Here is a 20,559-nt window from a genome sequence, read left to right as displayed (position 1 = left end):
GTCCTTTATGAACTCGGCGACTATTAGATGCCTTGCTCTTGGAGTGGTCTTTGTCGGTTGACCACTCCTGGGGAGGGTAACAATGGTCTTGAATTTCCTCCATTTGTACACAATCTGTCTGACTGTGGATTGGTGGAGTCCAAACTCTTTAGAGATGTTTTTTTCACCTTTTCCAGCCTGATGAGCATCAACAATGCTTTTTCTGAGGTCCTCAGAAATCTCCTTTGTTCGTGCCATGATACACTTCCACAACCATGTGTTGTGAAGATCAGACTTTGATAGATCCCTGTTCTTTAAATAAAACAGGGTGCCCACTCACACCTGATTGTCATCCTGTTGATTGAAAACACCTGACTCTAATTTCACCTTCAAATTAACTGCTAATCCTAGAGGTTCACATACTTTTGCCACTCACAGATATGTAATATTGGATCATTTTCCTCAATAAGTAAGTGGCCAAGTATAATATTTTTGTCTCATTTGTTTAACTGGGTTCTCTTTATCTACTTTTAGGACTTGTGTGAAAATCTGTTGATGTTTTAGGTCATATTTATGCAGAAATATAGAAAATTCTAAAGGGTTCACAAACTTTCAAGCACCACTGTATATTTGATCCAGCACCCTACTTGGTGTTCCACTAGGAGCACTATATAGCATACTTAAAATGGCAACCTAATTTGTAATTTAGGCTATTGAATTGTACAATGCACAATTTGATGATTAGTCTGTGGCTGTAGTGCCATTCTATTGATGATCCATCGGTCCAAAACCACACTCAACTGAGTGCATAGGCTGTGCAGCATCTTCAAATGGCCCAGTTCATTGTGTAGCCCAGAACACTCAGCATATGCTAGGGTACTTCGTTTGGACATGGTCTAATGTAGTGCAATACAGGATTTTGCAAATGCGCTCCCAGGGAACAAGTAAATGAGTTCCCAGTGCCTACTCAAATATGACAGTTGAATGACAGAGCTAAAATCATCCATAAGCCTAACCATAGCAATAACTCAACATCAAAATATTAACTTTCAGACCTACCATGTGTAGTGCAGATCAATCAAAAATTTTCTTTTCTTTGTTCAGATGTGAACACCTGTAATCAGGTGAGCATCAAACAAATTGTGATCCACCAGAAATTGGAGGTCTCAGCCCTTGCCCAAGTGATGAACAATTGTACAAAGATAGTTTTACAATGTTCTGCACCAAAATGACATGAAAGGGACTGCTGTGGACTAACCTGACAAATGATTGGTTGCAATTTTTGTGCTTACTTTTTTCCAAGATTCCAAATGCTGTGAAATCCTAGTAGCTGCTTATGGTTGAGCTATGCCTTTGCTATAAACTTCAACCAAAAGCTAACTATATCTGGCCTGGAATCATCTGCCTTTTGGGCTGGATGTTTTCCACAGTGCCTTCAGTTATGATTTCACATGATTCCAAAACAGTGTACTACATGGGGAATAAGATGTGCCATATCAGGTGTAGCCCAAACAAGGCCAGGTGTGTGTAGGAAACATGCAGAAGGGTAGTGTGGAGCAAAAAATTACTTTGTTGTTCAAGGTTATGTTTTTGACTCCATTTGTTTGTTTGCCTGTTCCCAACATAACTCAAAAAGTAGTGAACAGATTTTGATGAAATTTTGAAGAAAGGTGGGCCATGGGCCAAGGAACAATTGATTAGATTTTGATGGAAATCCGAATATGTGGCTTGGTGGAGGTATGCACTCTATTGAGTACCCTTCTAGTTTATGCTGTGTTCTGTTCTTCTTGTGCTGCAGGTTGGGATGTACCATGATCCACATATGGAAGACGGAACGTCCTCCAAGGAGAACCGGATCATCTATAGTGACTCAATGCCTCGTAGAGTGGGCAGCTTTTACAGAGGTATTCACAAACCTGAGCTGAGAATAAAAGCCTAAAAGTTTAACCTTCAGTATGCTAATTCAAAGTCAAAGTCCCTCCCATGCCAGGACCTGGTCTTGCCAGGCAGTCTCCTGTTCTAGTACTAACCAGGCCCTTAAGGCACTTTGGGCAGCGCTGATCTCCGTTTCTGTAGCCCCTCTGCCTTTCACCTATTACATACCTAGGGTTACAGTGGGGGGCTGGTCCTTCGGTAACCACGAGAGTTTGAGTCCCTACTCGCATCTGTATTCAGCATGCCTCACCATTTGGCAGTAGGTACCATTTTTACAGTGGTCTTTGGTATGACCCATCATGAATAGAACTCAAGATTACCGGGTCGAGAGGCAGACATGCTAACCACTAGGTCAGCTCTTGGTCAGCATTATAATTATATGATGATAAATTGGGATTTGAAAAAAAATCTGGTAACTGAGGAATGAAGCTAAATCAGACCTTTTCTTGGCAAAAGTATGAACATGATCAGAGAAATGTAGATTTACTTTTTATGTTTTGCTAGTGCACAGGTGAACCTACCACTTACTACATATTGGGTATTGTGTGTGTATTCATGTATACCCTAGTCCCTTCTCCACGGCCAGACAATTCCTTCCATGACAGTGCGGCTCAGAGCAGAGTTCCACCCATATCAGCAGACAGCGCTGCCATGGCCAACCACTCCAAACGCCAGACGAACTTTGACCCATGGTGAGCCCTCGCTGTTAGCATGACTATCTCAGTAGTTCTTAGTATCACAGCTCATCTTTTCACACTACTGAAATTATTGTCTGATTTTAGCTCATTTTCACATTTGACTCTTTCTTCCACATTCAATTTCAGATGAATTATAAAATTCTGAGCATTTTGCAAAATAGTCAGGAATTCTTAAAGTCTGGCCTGAAAAGTTTGGAAGCATCTTACAATATATTTGTTTTGATTCTGATTTAAGGAATAACTCTGAGGCAATGGTTATGAACCCACCGGAGATTCCAAAACAGAAGGAAAAACAGGGTTTCTTTAGAGCAATAAAGAAGAAAAAGAAGAAGTCACAACCAGTGAGTCTCACCCTTTTAACATTCGACTGAATTCTGTCTGAGCTGATAAACCATTTAAATTATGCATTTTTTCTTGTGTAATTTAAATGGTAATCATAGCAGAAAATACATGTATTGTAACTGAAAGAATGTCTTAACACAGGTGGACAAATGATAAATCAAGCCCACAGAGCGAGCCCACAGAGTACGTAAAAGCTCTAGTGTGCTACCAAATCCTGTGTTTTGGTTGAAATGTCATTGACTAGGCTAAAATCTAGTAATCATGTTTGTGCCCTCACAACAAAAAGTCATTGAGATGTAGTGTTCACTCCTCACATCACATGTAAAAGATATTATATGAACCTAACCAGTGTCTTTTATTCTCTCTCGATATATATAACCCTGTAGTGATTTTGTGTTGTGTTAGCAGGATAATTATGGTACATGATGGCTTTGTGCCATATGATACTTGTCCAGTACAACCAGCTACTCATTTATCCACCCCTGTGTTATCCAAGAAAGATCATGATGCCAGTAATGAATTTAAAAAAAAAAAAACTTAGTGGGAACAGATTAGCCTAGCACCTAAAGCTAACTTTCCCCTACTTTCAGTATTATTACAGAAATTTGAGAAACTACGGCTGCAAGCAGGATTGCTTTATGTGCTTTATGTGTGCTGTCTCTCTGAGTTGCTTGGTATGTGTTTGTCTCTTAGCCATTTGACATAGTTACAGCAGTGTGTGTGTGTGTGTGTAAGAATATATGCTATATGCTTAATGAATAGTCCACTTTTCCACTTATCCTGACTTTCTAAACTATTCGTCCCTTCTTAACTCTATTTTATTCCAATTTGTACAAAATTATTTAAATCAGCACTAAACAGCTTGATGATGCATATGCTAGGGTGACCAGATTTCCCTAGTCTGAAACCGGGACACTTTTGCGCGCGACCATACTCGTGCACGCACACCTTTTTTTTACGTAAACGTGACACTCAGGGAGGTGCTCTTATTTTGTTGAAGCTCACATTTATCAACATCTCACATGAAATAAAACAAACAGGCATTTTGTTTTCTAGTAGCATAGTGGTATACAGATCAGTTAAATTATGGTCAGACAACAGATTTTGTAATGGCTGAGAATAGGCCAGGCTATGTCCATAGGCCAAATTTAAACTGATTTATTTCACCTGTTTGTGAGAACACCAAGAAGAATGCATATGCACATGTAGGCTATATCTCTAAAATTGTATGCACTATAGCATGAACTTAAAAAGTAGATATATGACCTCAACATAGCCTAGGTCAGAATCAACCTTACTAACCATCCCCCACAACTGAATGAATAAAGCAAGATGATGTGTACAAAAGTGAACACTTTAATGGAAGGTGCAACAAGCTGTTCAACACAGCAATATGGCCAAACTGTCAGAATGGTATGTTAAACAGAAACAAAAAAGAGACAAGTGATTTGAGAATATATACTACGGAAGCCGAGAGAGGCCCTTCATATAATCCTTTTTTTTATTCACCTTGTTATCCCGAGATAACGACATAATTAATTCAGGATCTCGAGAAAACAACACAACTAATTCGAGATCTCGAGAAAACAAAACCGTTATTCCGAGATCTCGAGAAAACAAAACAATTATTCCGTGATCTCGAGAAAACAAAACAATTATTTCATGATCTCGAGTAAACAGCTGAGAAATGGTTCATTCAGGTGCGCCAAGAGACTTGTGATATGCTGACTTTGGGGCTATTTCTCATTCTGTATAGACGCAACTTTGGTCATTAGAATGTCTGGAATAATTGTCTCGTCTCGTCTCGTCTTCTTCCGCTTATCCAGGACCGGGTCGCGGAGGCAGCAGTCTAAGCATGGAAGCCCAAACTTCCCTTTCCCCAGACACCTCGGCCAGCTCCTCGGGAAGAACACCGAGGCGTTCCCAGGCCAGCCGAGAGACATAGTCCCTCCAGCGTGTCCTGGGTCTTCCCCGGGGCCTCCTCCCAGGGGGACATGCCTGGAACACCTCCCCAGGGAGGCGTCCAGGAGGCATCCGAAAAAGATGCCCGAGCCACCTCAGCTGGTTCCTCTCGATGTGGAGGAGCAGCGGCTCTACTCCGAGCTCCTCCCGAGTGACTGTGCTTCTCACCCTATCTCTAAGGGAGCGCCCAGCCACCCTGCGAAGGAAACTCATTTCAGCCGCTTGTATCCGCGATCTTGTTCTTTCTGTCATTACCCAAAGCTCATGACCATAGGTGAGAGTCGGAACGTAGATTGACCGGTAAATTGAGAGCTTCGCCTTTTGGCTCAGCTCCTTCTTCACCACGACGGACCGGTAAAGCGACCGCATCACTGCGGAGGCTGCACCGATCCGCCTGTCGATCTCACGCTCCATCCTTCCCTCACTCGTGAACAAGATCCCGAGATACTTAAACTCCTCCACTTGAGGCAGGACTTCTCCACCAACCTGGAGAGGGCAAGCCACCCTTTTCCGGTCGAGAACCATGGCCTCGGACTTGGAGGTGCTGGAATAATTGATCACCTAATAAGGCAATATTTTGATCAGGGGTTGACACAGGGAGAGATTGCATTAAGTCTTTTAATAAGGGATAATTTCAAAATTAGTCCGCGGCACCTCTGCAGAAGACTGGCCCGGCTTCGTCTCTACCGACGGAGATACAGTGATCCAGCTGAGATCATGAAATAATTGTTTTGTTTTCTCGAGATCTCGGAATAACGGTTTTGTTTTCTCGAGATCTCGGAATAACAGTTTTGTTTTCTCGAGATCTCGAATTAGTTGTGTTGTTTTCTCGAGATCCTGAATTAATTATGTCGTTATGTCGGGATAACAAGGTGAATAAAAAAAGATTATATGAAGGGCCTCTCTCGGCTTCCGTAAATATACACTCAAACAAAACAGCAATAAAGGAGGAGAGGGGTGACAGCCTGAGGAAAGCCCCCACAGGAGCGCACATCATTTGCAACATAGGCTATCCAACTCAGTACAAGAACAAAACACTTACAGTGTGTGCAGTAGGCTTCGTGCGCATTGTTCTGCGCCTCTCGGAGGAAGGGGTAGGTGCCCTGTAAATCTTTGGAAAAGGTACATTTTCTTTTCGGCATAATTGCTGCGGCATTACTGCTGCTAGCTGCTAGACAAAGAACATTCGCGCCAGTTAATATTTATTTTATTGTTGCATGGCAACACGTTCTGTTGTCTGGAATAATGTGGCTAAATAAACACCCAGGCCAGGGGGCAGTAACCAGGAAAGTTTGCGATTCCTGTCAATTCATCAAAATAGTAAATGCAGACATTTCTCCGCTAATGATTCCCACGCTGCTCAGTCGCAAACGTCGTGAGTGGCGAAAACCGGGACATATCCATGTCCCGACAGACTTTTGTCAGGACTCGGGACACACAACCCCAAATCGGGACTGTCCGTCTGGTCACCCTAGCATATGCACATCCAACAAAATGGAGTCCCGCTAGTCAGTTAGCCTACAACGTGCTATACCAATCTGGGTTTAAAGAGCTTGAAATAAAATACCTTTTGAAAGGTGTACATCTTAGTCTACATCAGTTCTTTATAGGATGAAAGCTAAGACTGGCCTTATTAGAAAGCTCCTTTATGTGAGGCTAATTCTGGGCTGTTATATTCTATTAGCTTTAATAAAAAGCCACATTATCTGAAGCTAAAACTATTCTGTGGTGTGCTATTAGCCTTAAGAGAAAGCTACAAATAGAGCTACTGCTAGCCTGTGGTATACTATTCACTATATTAGCCTTATTCGAAAGCTCCATTATGTGATGCTAATTCTGGACTGTGATATTCTATTAGCCTTAATAGAAAGCCACTTTTTCTAAAGCTAATGCTAGCCTTCAGTATTTTATTAGCTTTAATAGAAAGCCACATTATCGAAAGGTAATGCTAGCCTGTGGTATATTATTAGTCTTATTAAAACGGTCCATTACGTGATGCTAATTCTGGCCTGTGATAGCCACGTTTTCTAAAGCTAATACTAGCCTGTGATATGTTGTTAGCCTTAAGAGAAAGCTCCATATATATCTAATATGAACCTGTGGTATACTATTAGCCCTATTAGAAAGCTCCATTATGTGATGCCAATTCTGGCCTGCAATATTCTGTTAGCCTTAATAGAAAGCCACATTATCTAAATCTAATACTAGCCTGTAGTATACTACTAGCCTTATTAGAAAACTACAGTATCTAAAGCGAATACGAATCTGTGATATGCTATTAGCCTAGGGTGACCAGATGTCCCCGTTTTTGGTGGCCTGTCCCTGGCTGAAGCTGTCCCTGGAAATGTCCCTGTTTTTAACCATGAATGACAGACACCCCCCCCCCCCCCCCCCAAAAAAAAAAGACCGAAACACCTACCAGATTTCAGCAGATGTCTTGTGTATTGTTTTGTGGATTATTTTAAGACAGGCTGAGGCCGATAGGAGAGATGTTCAAGAACAGTGTTTCTCAACCACTGGGCCACGAAGCGCCATCTAGTGAGCCGCAAATTTTTTTCAAGTTTGAAGCCAAATACTAAATAGTTCAGGATGTCGTAGTATCCCAAATCCGGTAGCTGGTTTGGCGAACACTTTTCAAGTGGAATAAATACATTTGTGGGTAAATTAAGAAGAACAAGCCTTTATTTTTGTCACATTCCTCCTCTGCACTTAACCCGTGTGCACGTGCGCGCGCGCACGCCCACACACACGCATACGCATACACAGAGATAGGATATGCATGCAGTGGGCAGAATAAATAAATACGTTTGTGGGATCTGTGATGCCTGCTGGAAGAGAAGCGCAGGCTGTGGTTTGTTTACATCTGATACTAAAACTTGTAGCATCCTAGCAACCATCACAAAGACACATACAAAAAGCCCAGAAATTCCTACTTACTCGGGCAAAAACGATACAGGATTTATCTTATAGTGTCCTGATCCCCAGATCTTTAACCCAGTCACATATAAAAAGTTGTACTCCTCCATGCTCTTCCAGGTTTTCATCTGTTTGTCCATGCAGAACGATGTCTGCAGCACCAGGTAGTTTGACATTTCAGGGAACTCAACAGATGGATAATTTTCCAACTCATAATGAGTGAATTAATAACATTATTTAAACGTGATAAGTTGATCAGCAGAGCTGGTGTACTTCTTGCGTGCGTGTACAGATACAAATAATTACAAATACAAAAGACTAAAAATACACACTTAAAACCCCTGAAAATCTGTTGATTATCTGTTAATTAGCTTTACATTAAGTTAATTAATAGTATGCATAACTGTTGTTTTTGTATTTAGTTACGGCTACAATAGGATGAAAATTTATTCTACTAATGTCAAATTTAAGTGGTAAATTTTTCTTTCATTGGAAAAATCCTTCTTTGTTAACGTGTAAGGATCTAATCCCATTGAACGGTTTCTATAGCCACTTCTTTTGAGTGTACTTCTTGGTTTTAATAACTTGCTTGTTTGCTGAACACAAACATGGCAATAAGTTCTTGTGTTAATCAACCAGACTTCACTTTTGGATCATTAATCCCTTCTGACCGAGAATGATCTGCATACATGGTTTTGGCTTCTGGCACATCCATATAGTTTTAAATACAATGCCTACAGTGGTGCTGGAAAGTTTGTGAACCCTTTAGAATTTCCTGTATTTCTGCATAAATATGACCTAAAACATCATCAGATTGTCACACAAGTCCTAAAAGTAGATAAAGAGAACCCAGTTAAACAAATGAGACAAAAATATTATACTTGGTCATTTATTTATTGAGGAAAAAGATCCAATATTACATATCTGTGAGTGGCAAAAGTATGTGAACCTTTGCTTTCAGTATCTGGTGTGACTCCCTTGTGCAGCAATAACTGCAACTAAATGTTTCCGGTAACTGTTGATCAGTCCTGCACACCGGCTTGGAGGAATTTTAGCCCATTCCTCCATACAGAACAGCTTCAACTCTGGGATGTTGGTGGGTTTCCTCACATGAACTGCTTGCTTCAGGTCCTTCCACAACATTTCCATTGGATTAAGGTCAGGAAATTGACTTGGCCATTCCAGAACATTAACTTTATTCTTCTTTAACCATTCTTTGGTCGAACGACTTGTGGGCTTAGGGCCGTTGTCTTGCTGCATGACCCACCTTTTCTTGAGATTCAGTTCATGGACAGATGTCCTGATATTTTCCTTTAGAATTTGCTGGTATAATTCAGAATTCATTGTTCCGTCAATGATGGCAAGCCGTCCTGGCCCAGATGCAGCAAAACAGGCCCAAACCATGATACTACCACCACCATGTTTCACAGATGGGATAACGTTCTTATGCTGGAATGCAGCATTTTCCTTTCTCCGAACCTAACGCTTCTCATTTAAACCAAAAAGTTCTATTTTGGTCTCATCCATCCACAAAACATTTCTCCAGTAGCCTTCTGGCTTGTCCACGTGATCTTTAACAAACTGCATACGAGCAGCAATGTTCTTTTTGGAGAGCAGTGGCTTTCTCCTTGCAACCCTGCCATGCACACCATTGTTGTTCAGTGTTCTCCTGATGGTGGACTCATGAACATTAACATTAGCCAATGTGAGAGAGGCCTTCATTTGCTTAGAAGTTACTCTGGGGTCCTTTGTGACCTTGCCGACTATTACATGCCTTGCTCTTGGAGTGATCTTTGTTGGTTGACCACTCCTGGGAAGGGTAACGATGGTCTTGAATTTCCTCCATTAGTACACAATCTGTCTGACTGTGGATTGGTGGAGTCCAAACTCTTTAGAGATGGTTTTGTAACCTTTTCCAGCCTGATGAGCATCAACAACGCTTTTTCTGAGGTCCTCAGGAATCTCCTTTGTTCGTGCCATGATACACTTCCACAAACGTGTTGTGAAGATCAGACTTTGATAGATCCCTGTTCTTTAAATAAAACAGGGTGCCCACTCACACCTGATTGTCATCCCATTGATTGAAAACACCTGACTCCAATTTCACCTTTAAAGGTCTCATTGCATTGTTTTTTCATTAATTATGCAGTGGTCTCTAGTATGAATGAATGCCCTGTGAGCCGGTTTTGGTGAAAAAAATGCTGTGGTTCTCCTGTTTCAGGCTGTTCTAGTTTGGTGGAGGAGTGGGTGGCGGGAGAACGACAGGATTTCAGCTCTTACTCATTAATATTCATGACATGTAAACGTGTTACCTCTGATTGGTGAACAGCAATCAGTAAACGTGTTACCTCTGATTGGCTAACAGCACTGTGACGCTACCTTCAGTGGGTCAGAACAAGCGGATGTGGGTGTCTTTGTAAAAACTGTTTTGATTGGCTGTTATGGTCTCGACATCGATGTTTTGACCAATAACAATGTAGATAACACGAATTTTACATCACATTCAATGAGATTTAAACGAGACTAAAGATGGCGACTTACAAATAATGTGTAAACATTGTTGGAGTTAATAAAGTTTGAACAGCATGAAGGAACATACCCCAACCCCCCGAAATTAATTATAAAAAATTCTCAACGGATTTGGCATAATATAAAAAGGTCGTTTTTTACTCAGAAAAAGCGGGAAACTCTCATCTCTGCCTAGCTTGTGACCATGTCATGCATGCTAACGTGGAGAATATGAACATGCTATTTTGTAACAAAGACCTTCGAACAAAAAGTTCATGTTTTACTTACAGTTTTACTTACAGATTGGTGGTCGATTGTCTTGGCGGTACAGATCCAAGTATTAAAAACAACCTTGAAGCAAAACCACTACTGAAGGCACCAAAGTTTGAAAAGTCACTGTGGTTGAAATGATCAGAACACAGTACTAACATTGCATTATACTTTGCTGGTGGTGTTCCAAAGATAAATTCCAACCATTTCTTCTTCACCTCTTCTATCTTGCAACGTTGCTCCGCTTAGGTTTCGTTTCTGTCGGCGGCTCCAGCCCGACTTTGGATGCTCATAACTCGCACAGGGGACTTTGGATGCTCATAACTCGCACAGCCTCCCCAAACTTGGCAGCCAGCGACCTCTGCCCTCTCCCCAACAAACCAGCACTGCCAGGGCGGGCTAGCCCCACGCCTCGGGACGTAATTCGCCCTGAGGCGAGCCGCAGCGCTCCGCTTAGGTTTCGTTTCTGTCGGCGACTCCAGCCCGACTTTGAACGCTCATAACTCGCACAGGGGAGGTCCCAGCCTCCCCAAACATGCAACGTTGATGTGTTGCTGCCACAAATAACACAGGCACGAACTTGTTCAGACATGTTTTCAACTTGCTGTTAGGTCCTTGTTACTGCCTCGAGCTGGGTACTCCACGGAATAACCGGAGATATTTCGGCTTTTGTTTTCTCCAGTTTCAGTTTAGACAGTGTAGGTAGCCACTCCCTGCCCGTTGCCATCCATGTTAGTACACCAGCGCGCCAATCTGTTTTTGTTGGGCTCTGCCTGACTCGCTATCCGCTCTCGTTTTTCTTTTTGAGTGGATCTGTACGGTTTTTGGGAAGTTTGATTGACTGTGGTTCTGTCTGCACATCAGTGCCTGCTCTAATTAACCACCTGTGCTACTTAGTAGCTTGTTTGATTTTTGAGTAGTCTCGTTGCCTTTTGTTTGGATTGGTTAACCTGCTGCTCGTTAATCTTTATAACCCTCACGTGAGGGGCATTTCGTTGACTAGTGTCAATTAGTACCGATTATTGTGCGCCTGTTGCTTATTATCTCGCCGGTTCGGTAAGCGCACCTGTTTTCGTTGTTGCCTGTTACGAGGCCTCTAAAATATGACGTCGGTCCAGGAATTTCTTAAGTCTCCATCTCGCACAAAGATGCATAGGCTTAACAAACCCGAGCTGCTCGATTTAGCCAAGGAGTACAATATTCCGTTAAGCGCTGACGAAGAACGCACCAAAGACGCTCTTAAAGCTAAACTTCTCGCTGTACTTGTCGAAATGGGTGTGTTGTCTCAGCGTCAAACGCCTATAAAGTTGCAGCCCTCCGCGTCCGCGTCTCCTACTCAGTCCCCAGCTCCTGCTCAGGCCCGAGACACCCGGATCCGCTTGCGCGAGCTGGACCTCGAGCAGAAGCGTCTGGAGATGGAGTCTGAGCAGAGGCGTTTGGAGATTGAATTACAGCGCGAGCGTCTAAATACCGAGGCCGAAATCCGCCGGTTAGAATCTGAGACCGCGAAGGCCAAATCTGCTTTTGATGAGGCTAAAAATATCAGATTAGTTCCCCCCTTTAGTGAGGCAGACGTTGAGCGATATTTCCCTCACTTTGAAAGGGTGGCAACCAATTTGGCTTGGCCGAAAGACAAATGGGCATTCCTCCTCCAATGCGTTTTAACGGGTAAATCCCAGGAGATCTATTCCTCTCTCCCTGTTGACCGTAGCGCCGACTATGACCCGGTTAAAACAGCACTTCTAAACGGTTACCAGCTAACAGCCGAAGCGTATCGCCAGAGATTTAGAAAACTTAGGAAGAAACACGATCAGACGTATGTCGAGTTTGGCCGGTTGAAAGAAACGTCATTCAACCGCTGGCGCACCGTCGTTGGAGCCAATGATATGGCCAAGTTGACTGAGTTAATCCTCCTCGAAGAGTTCATTAATTGCCTGCCGCCCTTGGTCGCAACGCATGTCAGCGAACAGAAACCTAAAACACTTTCTGCTGCGTGCACGCTCGCCGACGAGTATTCACTCATCCACCACGACCGTGTCCAAACTAAACCTCGTCCTACGTCTCCCGTGGCGACTGTATCCCGCAACCGCGCTGGGACCAAGCCGCCATCTACGCCAACCGTTCAGCAAGGTTGTTTCTATTGCAGTAAACCCGGTCATGTGATTGCCGACTGTTTGAAATTGAAACGTAAACGTGCTAGGGATGACAACACTAAAAGCGTCGGTTTAGCTTGTTCACTTCCACCTCTGCAGCGTCGTTCCGATTATGCCGCAAACTCTGACAAGTCATCTTACGATCCGTTCCTGTTGGATGGATCCGTGTCCGTGTCTGGCGCCGCTCGGGTGCCCGTCCGCATTTTATGCGACACCGGCGCGAATCAGTCAATCCTTTTGCAGGGGGTCCTTCCGTTGTCAGCGCGTACTGCCACAGGCAGTAGTGTGCTGGTTCGTGGTATCGGGAAGGGGGTGTCTGAGATGCCCCTCCACCGCGTATTGCTGCGGTCTGACCTTGCCAGTGGTGAGGTGAATGTCGCCGTTCATGACACACTGCCCGTCCCAGGCGTTACACTGTTACTCGGTAATGACATCGGCCGTGGTAATGTGTTTAGCTGCGATGCGCCGCTCGAAGTTGTGACGAAACCTCTGGTATCTGACACGCCCGATGCATGCGAGCGCGAGCATCGTGACGTTTTTCATGCCAGTGTAGTCACGCGTGCCCAAGCGAAGAAAGCTGTATTGAAAGTGGTGCCAGACATCACTTTAGCTGACACGTTTATGGCGATACCAGAAGCGTGCGCTAGACTCCTGAAGGATAAACCGAAGTGCGATACTGTGTTAGACCCTGCAATCCCGAAGGTCTTGCATGACCGCCCAGATTTCCGACTAACACAGTCTGATCTCATTCAGCAGCAAAAATCTGACGACAGTCTGGTAGCCTGTTTTAAATCCGTGTGTTCAGACTCTGAGATAGGCACCATCTCACAAGGTTATTATTTACACAACGGCGTGCTTATGAGAAAGTGGAAGCCTTGTGACCAGTCTGAGGATTGGCAGTCACTGCAACAGATAGTGGTACCGTCCAAGTACAGAGCGGAAATTCTGAGTATGGCTCACGACGGCCTCTCTGGCCATAGCGGCGTGACCAAAACACTTGATCGCATAGCGAGACATTTCTTCTGGCCCGGTGTTAGGCGTGACGTGGTTAAGTTCTGTCAATCATGCCATGTCTGTCAGCTCGCTGGCAAGCCTAATCAGTTAATCCCGCCTGCACCGTTACACCCCATACCAGCCATTGGCCAGCCGTTTGAACGAGTAGTGATTGATTGCGTTGGTCCACTACCGAGGTCGAAAAGTGGCTATTAATATCTGTTAACTGTGATGTGTACGTCCACTCGCTACCCTGAGGCCATACCTCTACGCAAAATCACCACGAAATCCATCGTACGAGCACTGCTCCGTTTCTTCTCCTTTGTTGGGCTGCCTCGTGAAATACAGAGCGATCAGGGCACCAATTTCATGTCCAAAGCCTTTGCCAAGGCCCTCCAGTCTCTCCAAATTACCCATCGAGTGTCCTCTGCTTTCCATCCCGCCAGCCAGGGCGCACTGGAGAGGTATCACCAAACGCTCAAGTGTATGCTCCGTGCATATTGTTTGGAGACTGGGGTGTCTTGGGAAGATGCTGTGCCGTGGTTGTTATTTGCTTCGCATGAAGTGGTACAAGAATCTACCGGTTTTAGTCCGTCTGAATTAGTGTTTGCTCACCGGCTGAGAACACCACTGTCCATATTGAGTGAGCGCTGGCTTGGTACTGCACCCCCGCAACACCTGCTACAGTACGTCAGCGATTTCCGCACACGCTTATACCGCGCTCGCGCCATCGCCAGAGTGAACCTTGAGAAAACCCAAGGTGAAATGAAACACCGATTTGACCGCAAAGCGCGCAGTCGTAGCTTCAGCCCCGGTGACGAAGTTCTGGTGTTGATGCCAATTCCAGGCTCTGTTTTCCAGGCCAAATACCACGGTCCATACAGCGTGGAGAAAAAACTGTCCGATGTGGACTACGCGATTGCGACCCCTGATAAGCGTGTCAGTTCTCGTGTTTGTCACATTAATATGCTGAAGCCCTATCACTCTCGTAAGCCGCTCGATTCCCCCACCGTCCTTCTCTCCGCAGTAGCTGGGGGTGAGGATGTCGACTCTGCCCCGTTGCGCTGCATAGTCCAGGGGCGTCTGAAAAATTCCGAGATGTTGGCAATGCTGCCAACCCAGTTAACACATCTAACTGAACAGCAGCAACGCGATGTTGTGTCACTGATTAACGAATATCCTGAAATATTCCGCGATGTTCCATCTAGGACCACTGTCCTCCAGCACGACGTTGACGTGGGGAGTAGTCTCCCAATTAAACAGCATCCGTACAGGGTAAATCCGACGAAGCGTGCCATCTTACGTCAGGAGACTGAATACCTCCTCTCCAACAAGTTGGCAGAGCCTAGTGTTAGTCCGTGGAGTTCGCCTTGCCTGTTGGTCCTGAAAAGCGACTCCTCCTATCGCTTTTGTACTGACTACCGTCGGGTTAATGCAGTCACCGTCCCCGACAGCTACCCCATGCCTTGGGTAGATGACTGTGTTGACAGGCTCGGGTCCGCCACGTTTGTCTCCAAATTAGACTTGCTCAAGGGGTACTGGCAAGTGGGCCTCACCCCTAGAGCAAAGCTGGTTTCTGCTTTTGTCACCCCTGACGCGTTTCTGCAATATAATGTAATGGCGTTTGGCATGCGTAACGCTGGTGCTACATTCCAGCGTCTCGTGAATTTAGTGCTGTCTGATGTGCCAAATTGTGATGCCTATTTGGATGACTTAGTCCTGCATGATCGTACGTGGTCCGAACATGTGGCCCGGTTACACGAAGTGTTCCGTCGCCTCTCCGCTGCGTCGCTGACCATCAACCTCGCCAAATGCGACTTTGGTAAAGCAACCGTCACGTACTTGGGGCGTGTAGTGGGTGGTGGGATGGTTCGTCCCGTGGCTGCTAAAGTTGAAGCTGTGCAGGCTTATCCTGTGCCCAATGATCGACGGGAGCTGCGCAGATTCTTGCGGTTAGTCGGTTATTACCGCTGCTTCTGCAAAAACTTTGCCGCCATCGTTTCGCCTCTCACCGACTTGCTGAGCCCGAAAACTGTCTTTCAATGGTCAGATGATTGTCAGAAGTCGTTCGAGAACGTTAAAACCCTCCTGATGTCAGCGCCTGTCTTGGTGGCGCCTGACTTCTCGAAGCCGTTCAGCCTCGCCATCGATGCGAGTGATGCCGGCGCGGGAGCCGTCCTCCTCCAGAGTTTTGAAACACACGAGCACCCGGTCTGCTTCTTCTCGAAAAGGTTCAATCGTGCGCAGCGAAACTACGCCACTATCGAGAAAGAAGCCCTGGCGCTTGTGATGGCCATTCAGCATTTTGAGGTGTATTTAGGCTCGTCGTCCCAGCCAATCGTGGTTTACACCGACCACGATCCCCTAAAGTTCCTCAACCGAATGTTCAACAGCAACCGCCACCTGATGCGCTGGAGTTTATTACTTCAGCCATTCGACCTGCGCATCTCTCATATCCGCGGCAAGGACAACGTCGTGGCCGACGCCCTATCCAGAGCTGTAGCGCCCTCTGACATTTGCCATTCTGACGTGACGACCGTTTAGACCGTTAGGCATTCAAATTCAAATTCAATTTGGTGCGCGTGACTGCCCTAGTGTCTGGCAGTTTAAGTCTGCCCTAGGTGTTGTGTGTCTGTATTTTCAGCCATTAGGCCTGTGTCATCGGTAAGTGCCTCATCGTCAGCACTTGCTGATGTCCATTTATGTATACTGTATATTTCATGTGACCGTTTATGTGTTGCACATGTGTATGATGTGGTGGTGGGCGTGCACAATATCTTGGACTGCTTGCAGTTTATGCTAGGGCCTGATATCATGCTGGCTGCATGGTATTTTGCCCCCTACGTGCCCTTGTCTTTTCCTTGGAGACCATGGTCTCCCTTTTGTGGTGGGGGTGTTACCAGCCTGGTGTTCTTGTTTTTTTTGTTTCCTCTTTCTTCTCCCTTCTGGGTCTATGTGGGTTTGGCACCCACTAATCGTTGTTGTGCCCCATGCCCTGTAGGTACACCGCCGGCGCAGTAGGAGGACCTGCTCAATGTCACCTGGGCCAGGGAGGGGCGTGAGCGTATTTAAGCGGCAGCTGGAGCTTTCCCTCCCGGTTTTCACTTGCATCCGGCTCGCTTCCCTCGCTGAACCCGTCTGACGCCAGCGCTTGTCTTGTCTCTGCTACGCGCCTGTTTGTGACTGCTTTTTGATTGGCCTGAGTGCCCTATTTTTGTGTTTTGAGCCTTCTGAGGGGCTCTTTGCTTTTGCTTTCATCTTGAACCGGGAGCGCGGCTCCCCCTTTTGTGTACCCCCCTAGACTTTCGTTTATTAAATCATTCTGAACTGTCCTTTTTGCGTCCATGTCGCCTTCCTGTGTTACCATTTGTAACAGTCCTCTTCGTTAGCTACTGACGAGATGGGCTCTGCTATCTCTCCTCGCACTTAAATCCGAACTTTCTTCCCGTGGGCGGTCGCAAGCCAAGGTGGGCGAGGCCATGAATACTAATCTTCGAAGTGACGTAAGTTCGTAGGGCTTTTTCAGATTCGCTCGTTTTTCCGACTATTTTCTTTCATAAGCTAATACAGGGAACGGGAGTAGAATTACATTTTCACATGCAGCATGCATATGCAACTTGGAGTGAACTATGCTATTTCAAAAAGAGCCAGTATTAAACGTTTTTGGTGGAAGGGCACCTTTAAAGTAACTGCTAATCCTAGAGGTTCACATACTTTTGCCACTCACAGATATGTAATATTGGATCATTTTCCTCAATAAGTAAATGACCAAGTATAATATTTTTTGTCTCATTTGTTTAACTGGGTTTTCTCTATCTACTTTTAGGACTTGTGTGAAAATCTGATGTTGTTTTAGGTCATATTTATGTAGAAATATAGAAAATTCTAAAGGGATCATCAACTTTCAAGCACCACTGTACAATTTAAAAATTTGTTCTAATTGCATTTATTTAATTCATGGGCTCCCATCTGTAACAAGGAGTGATGTTGCATCCCATTAATTCACTTTACAATAGATTATTACATTCTAATAGAATAGATCAGCCAAAATAATTGGGGATCTTTTTTAATGGGCCCCGACTCCTTACAAGTATGAATAGGTGGGCCTTACAATAGAAAAGGTTAAGAACCTCTGTTCTAGAACACCTCTGGCGATAGCTTTCCCAGTATTTTGATTGGTGGAGCTGAGGAACTGTTAGGGTTTTGCTGGGATTCGAACCTGGTTCGTTGGTGTGATGATCCAGCAAACCCCCACTAGGCCACCAGGGGAATGACTCAAATGCAGAGGCGTGAGGCGGAAGTAGAAAAAGTAACAAAAGGTTTATTTATACTATGTACACTATATACAATCCAGGGCAAAACAAAAAAAAACAAAAACAAAGAGTATAATTCAAAAAGAAAAAGGCAAAAATGCAAAAGCTCAGAAGATCCACAAAACACAGTACAAAGGAAACTGGAGATAAACATAACAGCACAAAGACTCCGTGACAAGAGGACTGAGCTCAGGGGTATAAATACACAAACTAATTAAGGACACAGGTGAAGATAATTAGGACTAACAGGCAATTAACAAAAAAAAACACAAAACACAGGAACAGTGGCGGCCTCTAGAGGCCAAAATAAATATGACACGAAAAGGAAATAACAGCGGCCTCTAGAGGCCAAAACAGTCCAAGTCCTAACAGGACCCCCCCCTCTAGGAGCGTCTCCTGACGTTCCCAGGGCGATCTGGATGGGCCAAATGGAAGTCCCGACACAGTTCTTTATCCAGGACATCCCGAGCAGGAACCCAGCAGCGCTCCTCAGGACCATAGCCCTCCCAGTCCACCAGATATTGCAACCCGCCGCGGACCCGGCGGGAGTCAAGCAGGCGATGCACAGTGAACACAGTCTGCCCCTGGAAGATGCGGGGGGGTGGGGGGTTCCTAGGGGCAGGGGCATACGTAGACGTCAGTACAGGCCGCAACAGGGAAACATGGAAAGTGGGGTTGATCCTCAGAGTCCGGGGCAACTGAAGCCGGTAGGAGACAGGCTTCACCCTGCGCACCACCTTGAAGGGGCCAATGTAGCGAGGAGCAAGCTTGCGGTTCTCCACCCGCAGCGGAAGTTCCTTAGTGGACAGCCAAACCCGCTGCCCAGGGCGGAAAGTGTGTGCAGGTCTTCTGTGGCGGTTGGCCTGAGTCTGGTTGGTTCTGGAGGTCTGTATGAGGGTCTTCCTGACCTTGCTCCAGGTCTTGCGACACCGTCTCACATATTGGTTGACCGAGGGCACCCCCGCGTCCTCCTCCTGGTCCGGGAACAGAGGTGGCTGGAACCCGAATTGGCACTGGAATGGCGACAGCTTGGTGGCCGATGACTGCAGGGTGTTGTGGGCGTACTCTGCCCATGGCAGCCAGGTGCTCCACGATGTCGGGTTATCCATAGCCAGGCCTCGCAGGGTGGTTTCCAGGTCCTGGTTGAGCCTCTCCGTCTGACCATTGGACTGTGGGTGAAACCCAGAGGAGAGGCTGGCAGTGGCTCCGATGACCTTGCAGAACCCGTGCCACACTCGGGAGGAGAACTGGGGCCCTCGGTCTGAGACGATGTCCTGTGGAAGACCAAAGACTCGGAAGACATGATTAAATATAAGTTTCGCTGTTTCAAGAGCAGAGGGGAGTTTGCACAGAGGTATGAAGCGGCAGGCCTTGGAGAATCTGTCAACAATGACCAAAATGACCATGTTACCTTGTGACTCAGGGAGACCCGTGATGAAGTCGACTGCCACGTGGGACCAGGGACGCCGGGGAATGGTCAGAGGATGCAGGAGACCCTGGGGACGCTGTCGTGGGTTCTTGGTTCTGGTGCAAACCTCACAGGACAGGACAAATGACCTTACTTCCTGCTCCATGTTAGGCCACCAGAAGCGTCTTTTCAGGAAGTCCAGGGTCCTCCGAGCTCCCGGGTGGGCGGTGAGAGGGGAAGAGTGACCCCACTGGAGAACCTTGGCCCGGGCTTGATGTGGGACGTACAAGAGGCCCGGTGGCCCCGTCCCAGGACCGGGGTCCTGGCGTTGGGCTCGTCGAACAGCCTCCTCAATACCCCAGCGGACAGGGGCCACAATCCGGGACACCGGGATAATAGGCCCGACTTCATTCTCCCTGTTAGTGGCAGAGAACAGCCTGGACAGTGCGTCAGGTTTGGTGTTCTTGGAGCCGGGACGGTACGAGAGGGTGAAGTCAAACCGACTGAAAAACAGGGCCCACCTAGCCTGTCGAGGGTTCAGTCTCTTGGCTTGCTGGAGGTACTCCAGGTTCTTGTGGTCAGTCCAAACCAGGAATGGATGTTGCACTCCCTCCAGCCAGTGCCTCCACTCCTCAAGGGCCAGTTTGACCGCTAGCAGTTCTCGATCCCCCACATCGTACCGGGACTCCGCAGGACTCAGGCGGTGGGAGAAGTAAGCGCAGGGGTGCAGCTTTCCTTCCGAACGTTGAGAGAGTACCGCGCCGACACCACTGTCCGAGGCGTCCACCTCCACGATGAATGGTTGGGAGGTGTCTGGGAGGACCAGAATGGGTGCCGTGCAGAAGCGGGCCTTGAGGTCTTTGAACGCCTTTTCTGCCTGAGGAGACCAGCCATAAGATCCACCTGTCCCTTTGGTGAGGTCTGACATGGGTGCTGCCACAGAACTGAAGTTCCTGATGAACTTGCGGTAGAAGTTAGCGAATCCTAAGAACCGCTGAACCTCCTTAACAGACTTGGGAGTAGGCCAGTCCCGGACGGCCAGGGTCTTGGCAGGGTCCATTTGGAGTTGGCCTGTCCGTACA

General features: G+C 46.2%; 1 protein-coding gene across 4 annotated transcripts in view; it reads left to right on the top strand.

Moving 5' to 3' along the window:
- Positions 1-20,559, top strand: part of cdkl5 (cyclin dependent kinase like 5) — a 145,973-nt gene that overhangs the window by 117,371 nt on the left and 8,043 nt on the right. For all 4 annotated transcript variants that reach the window (XM_060911112.1, XM_060911110.1, XM_060911111.1 and 1 more), the window contains 3 exons: positions 1,778-1,883; positions 2,483-2,606; positions 2,848-2,953. In XM_060911112.1, coding sequence (XP_060767095.1) covers positions 1,778-1,883; positions 2,483-2,606; positions 2,848-2,953 — 336 coding nt within the window. The remainder of the gene's footprint in view (positions 1-1,777; positions 1,884-2,482; positions 2,607-2,847; positions 2,954-20,559) is intronic.

The sequence above is a fragment of the Neoarius graeffei genome, chromosome 27 (genome assembly GCF_027579695.1).
Source record: "Neoarius graeffei isolate fNeoGra1 chromosome 27, fNeoGra1.pri, whole genome shotgun sequence".
Classification (NCBI taxonomy): domain Eukaryota; kingdom Metazoa; phylum Chordata; class Actinopteri; order Siluriformes; family Ariidae; genus Neoarius; species Neoarius graeffei.
This window is presented reverse-complemented; position numbering and strand designations above follow the sequence as displayed.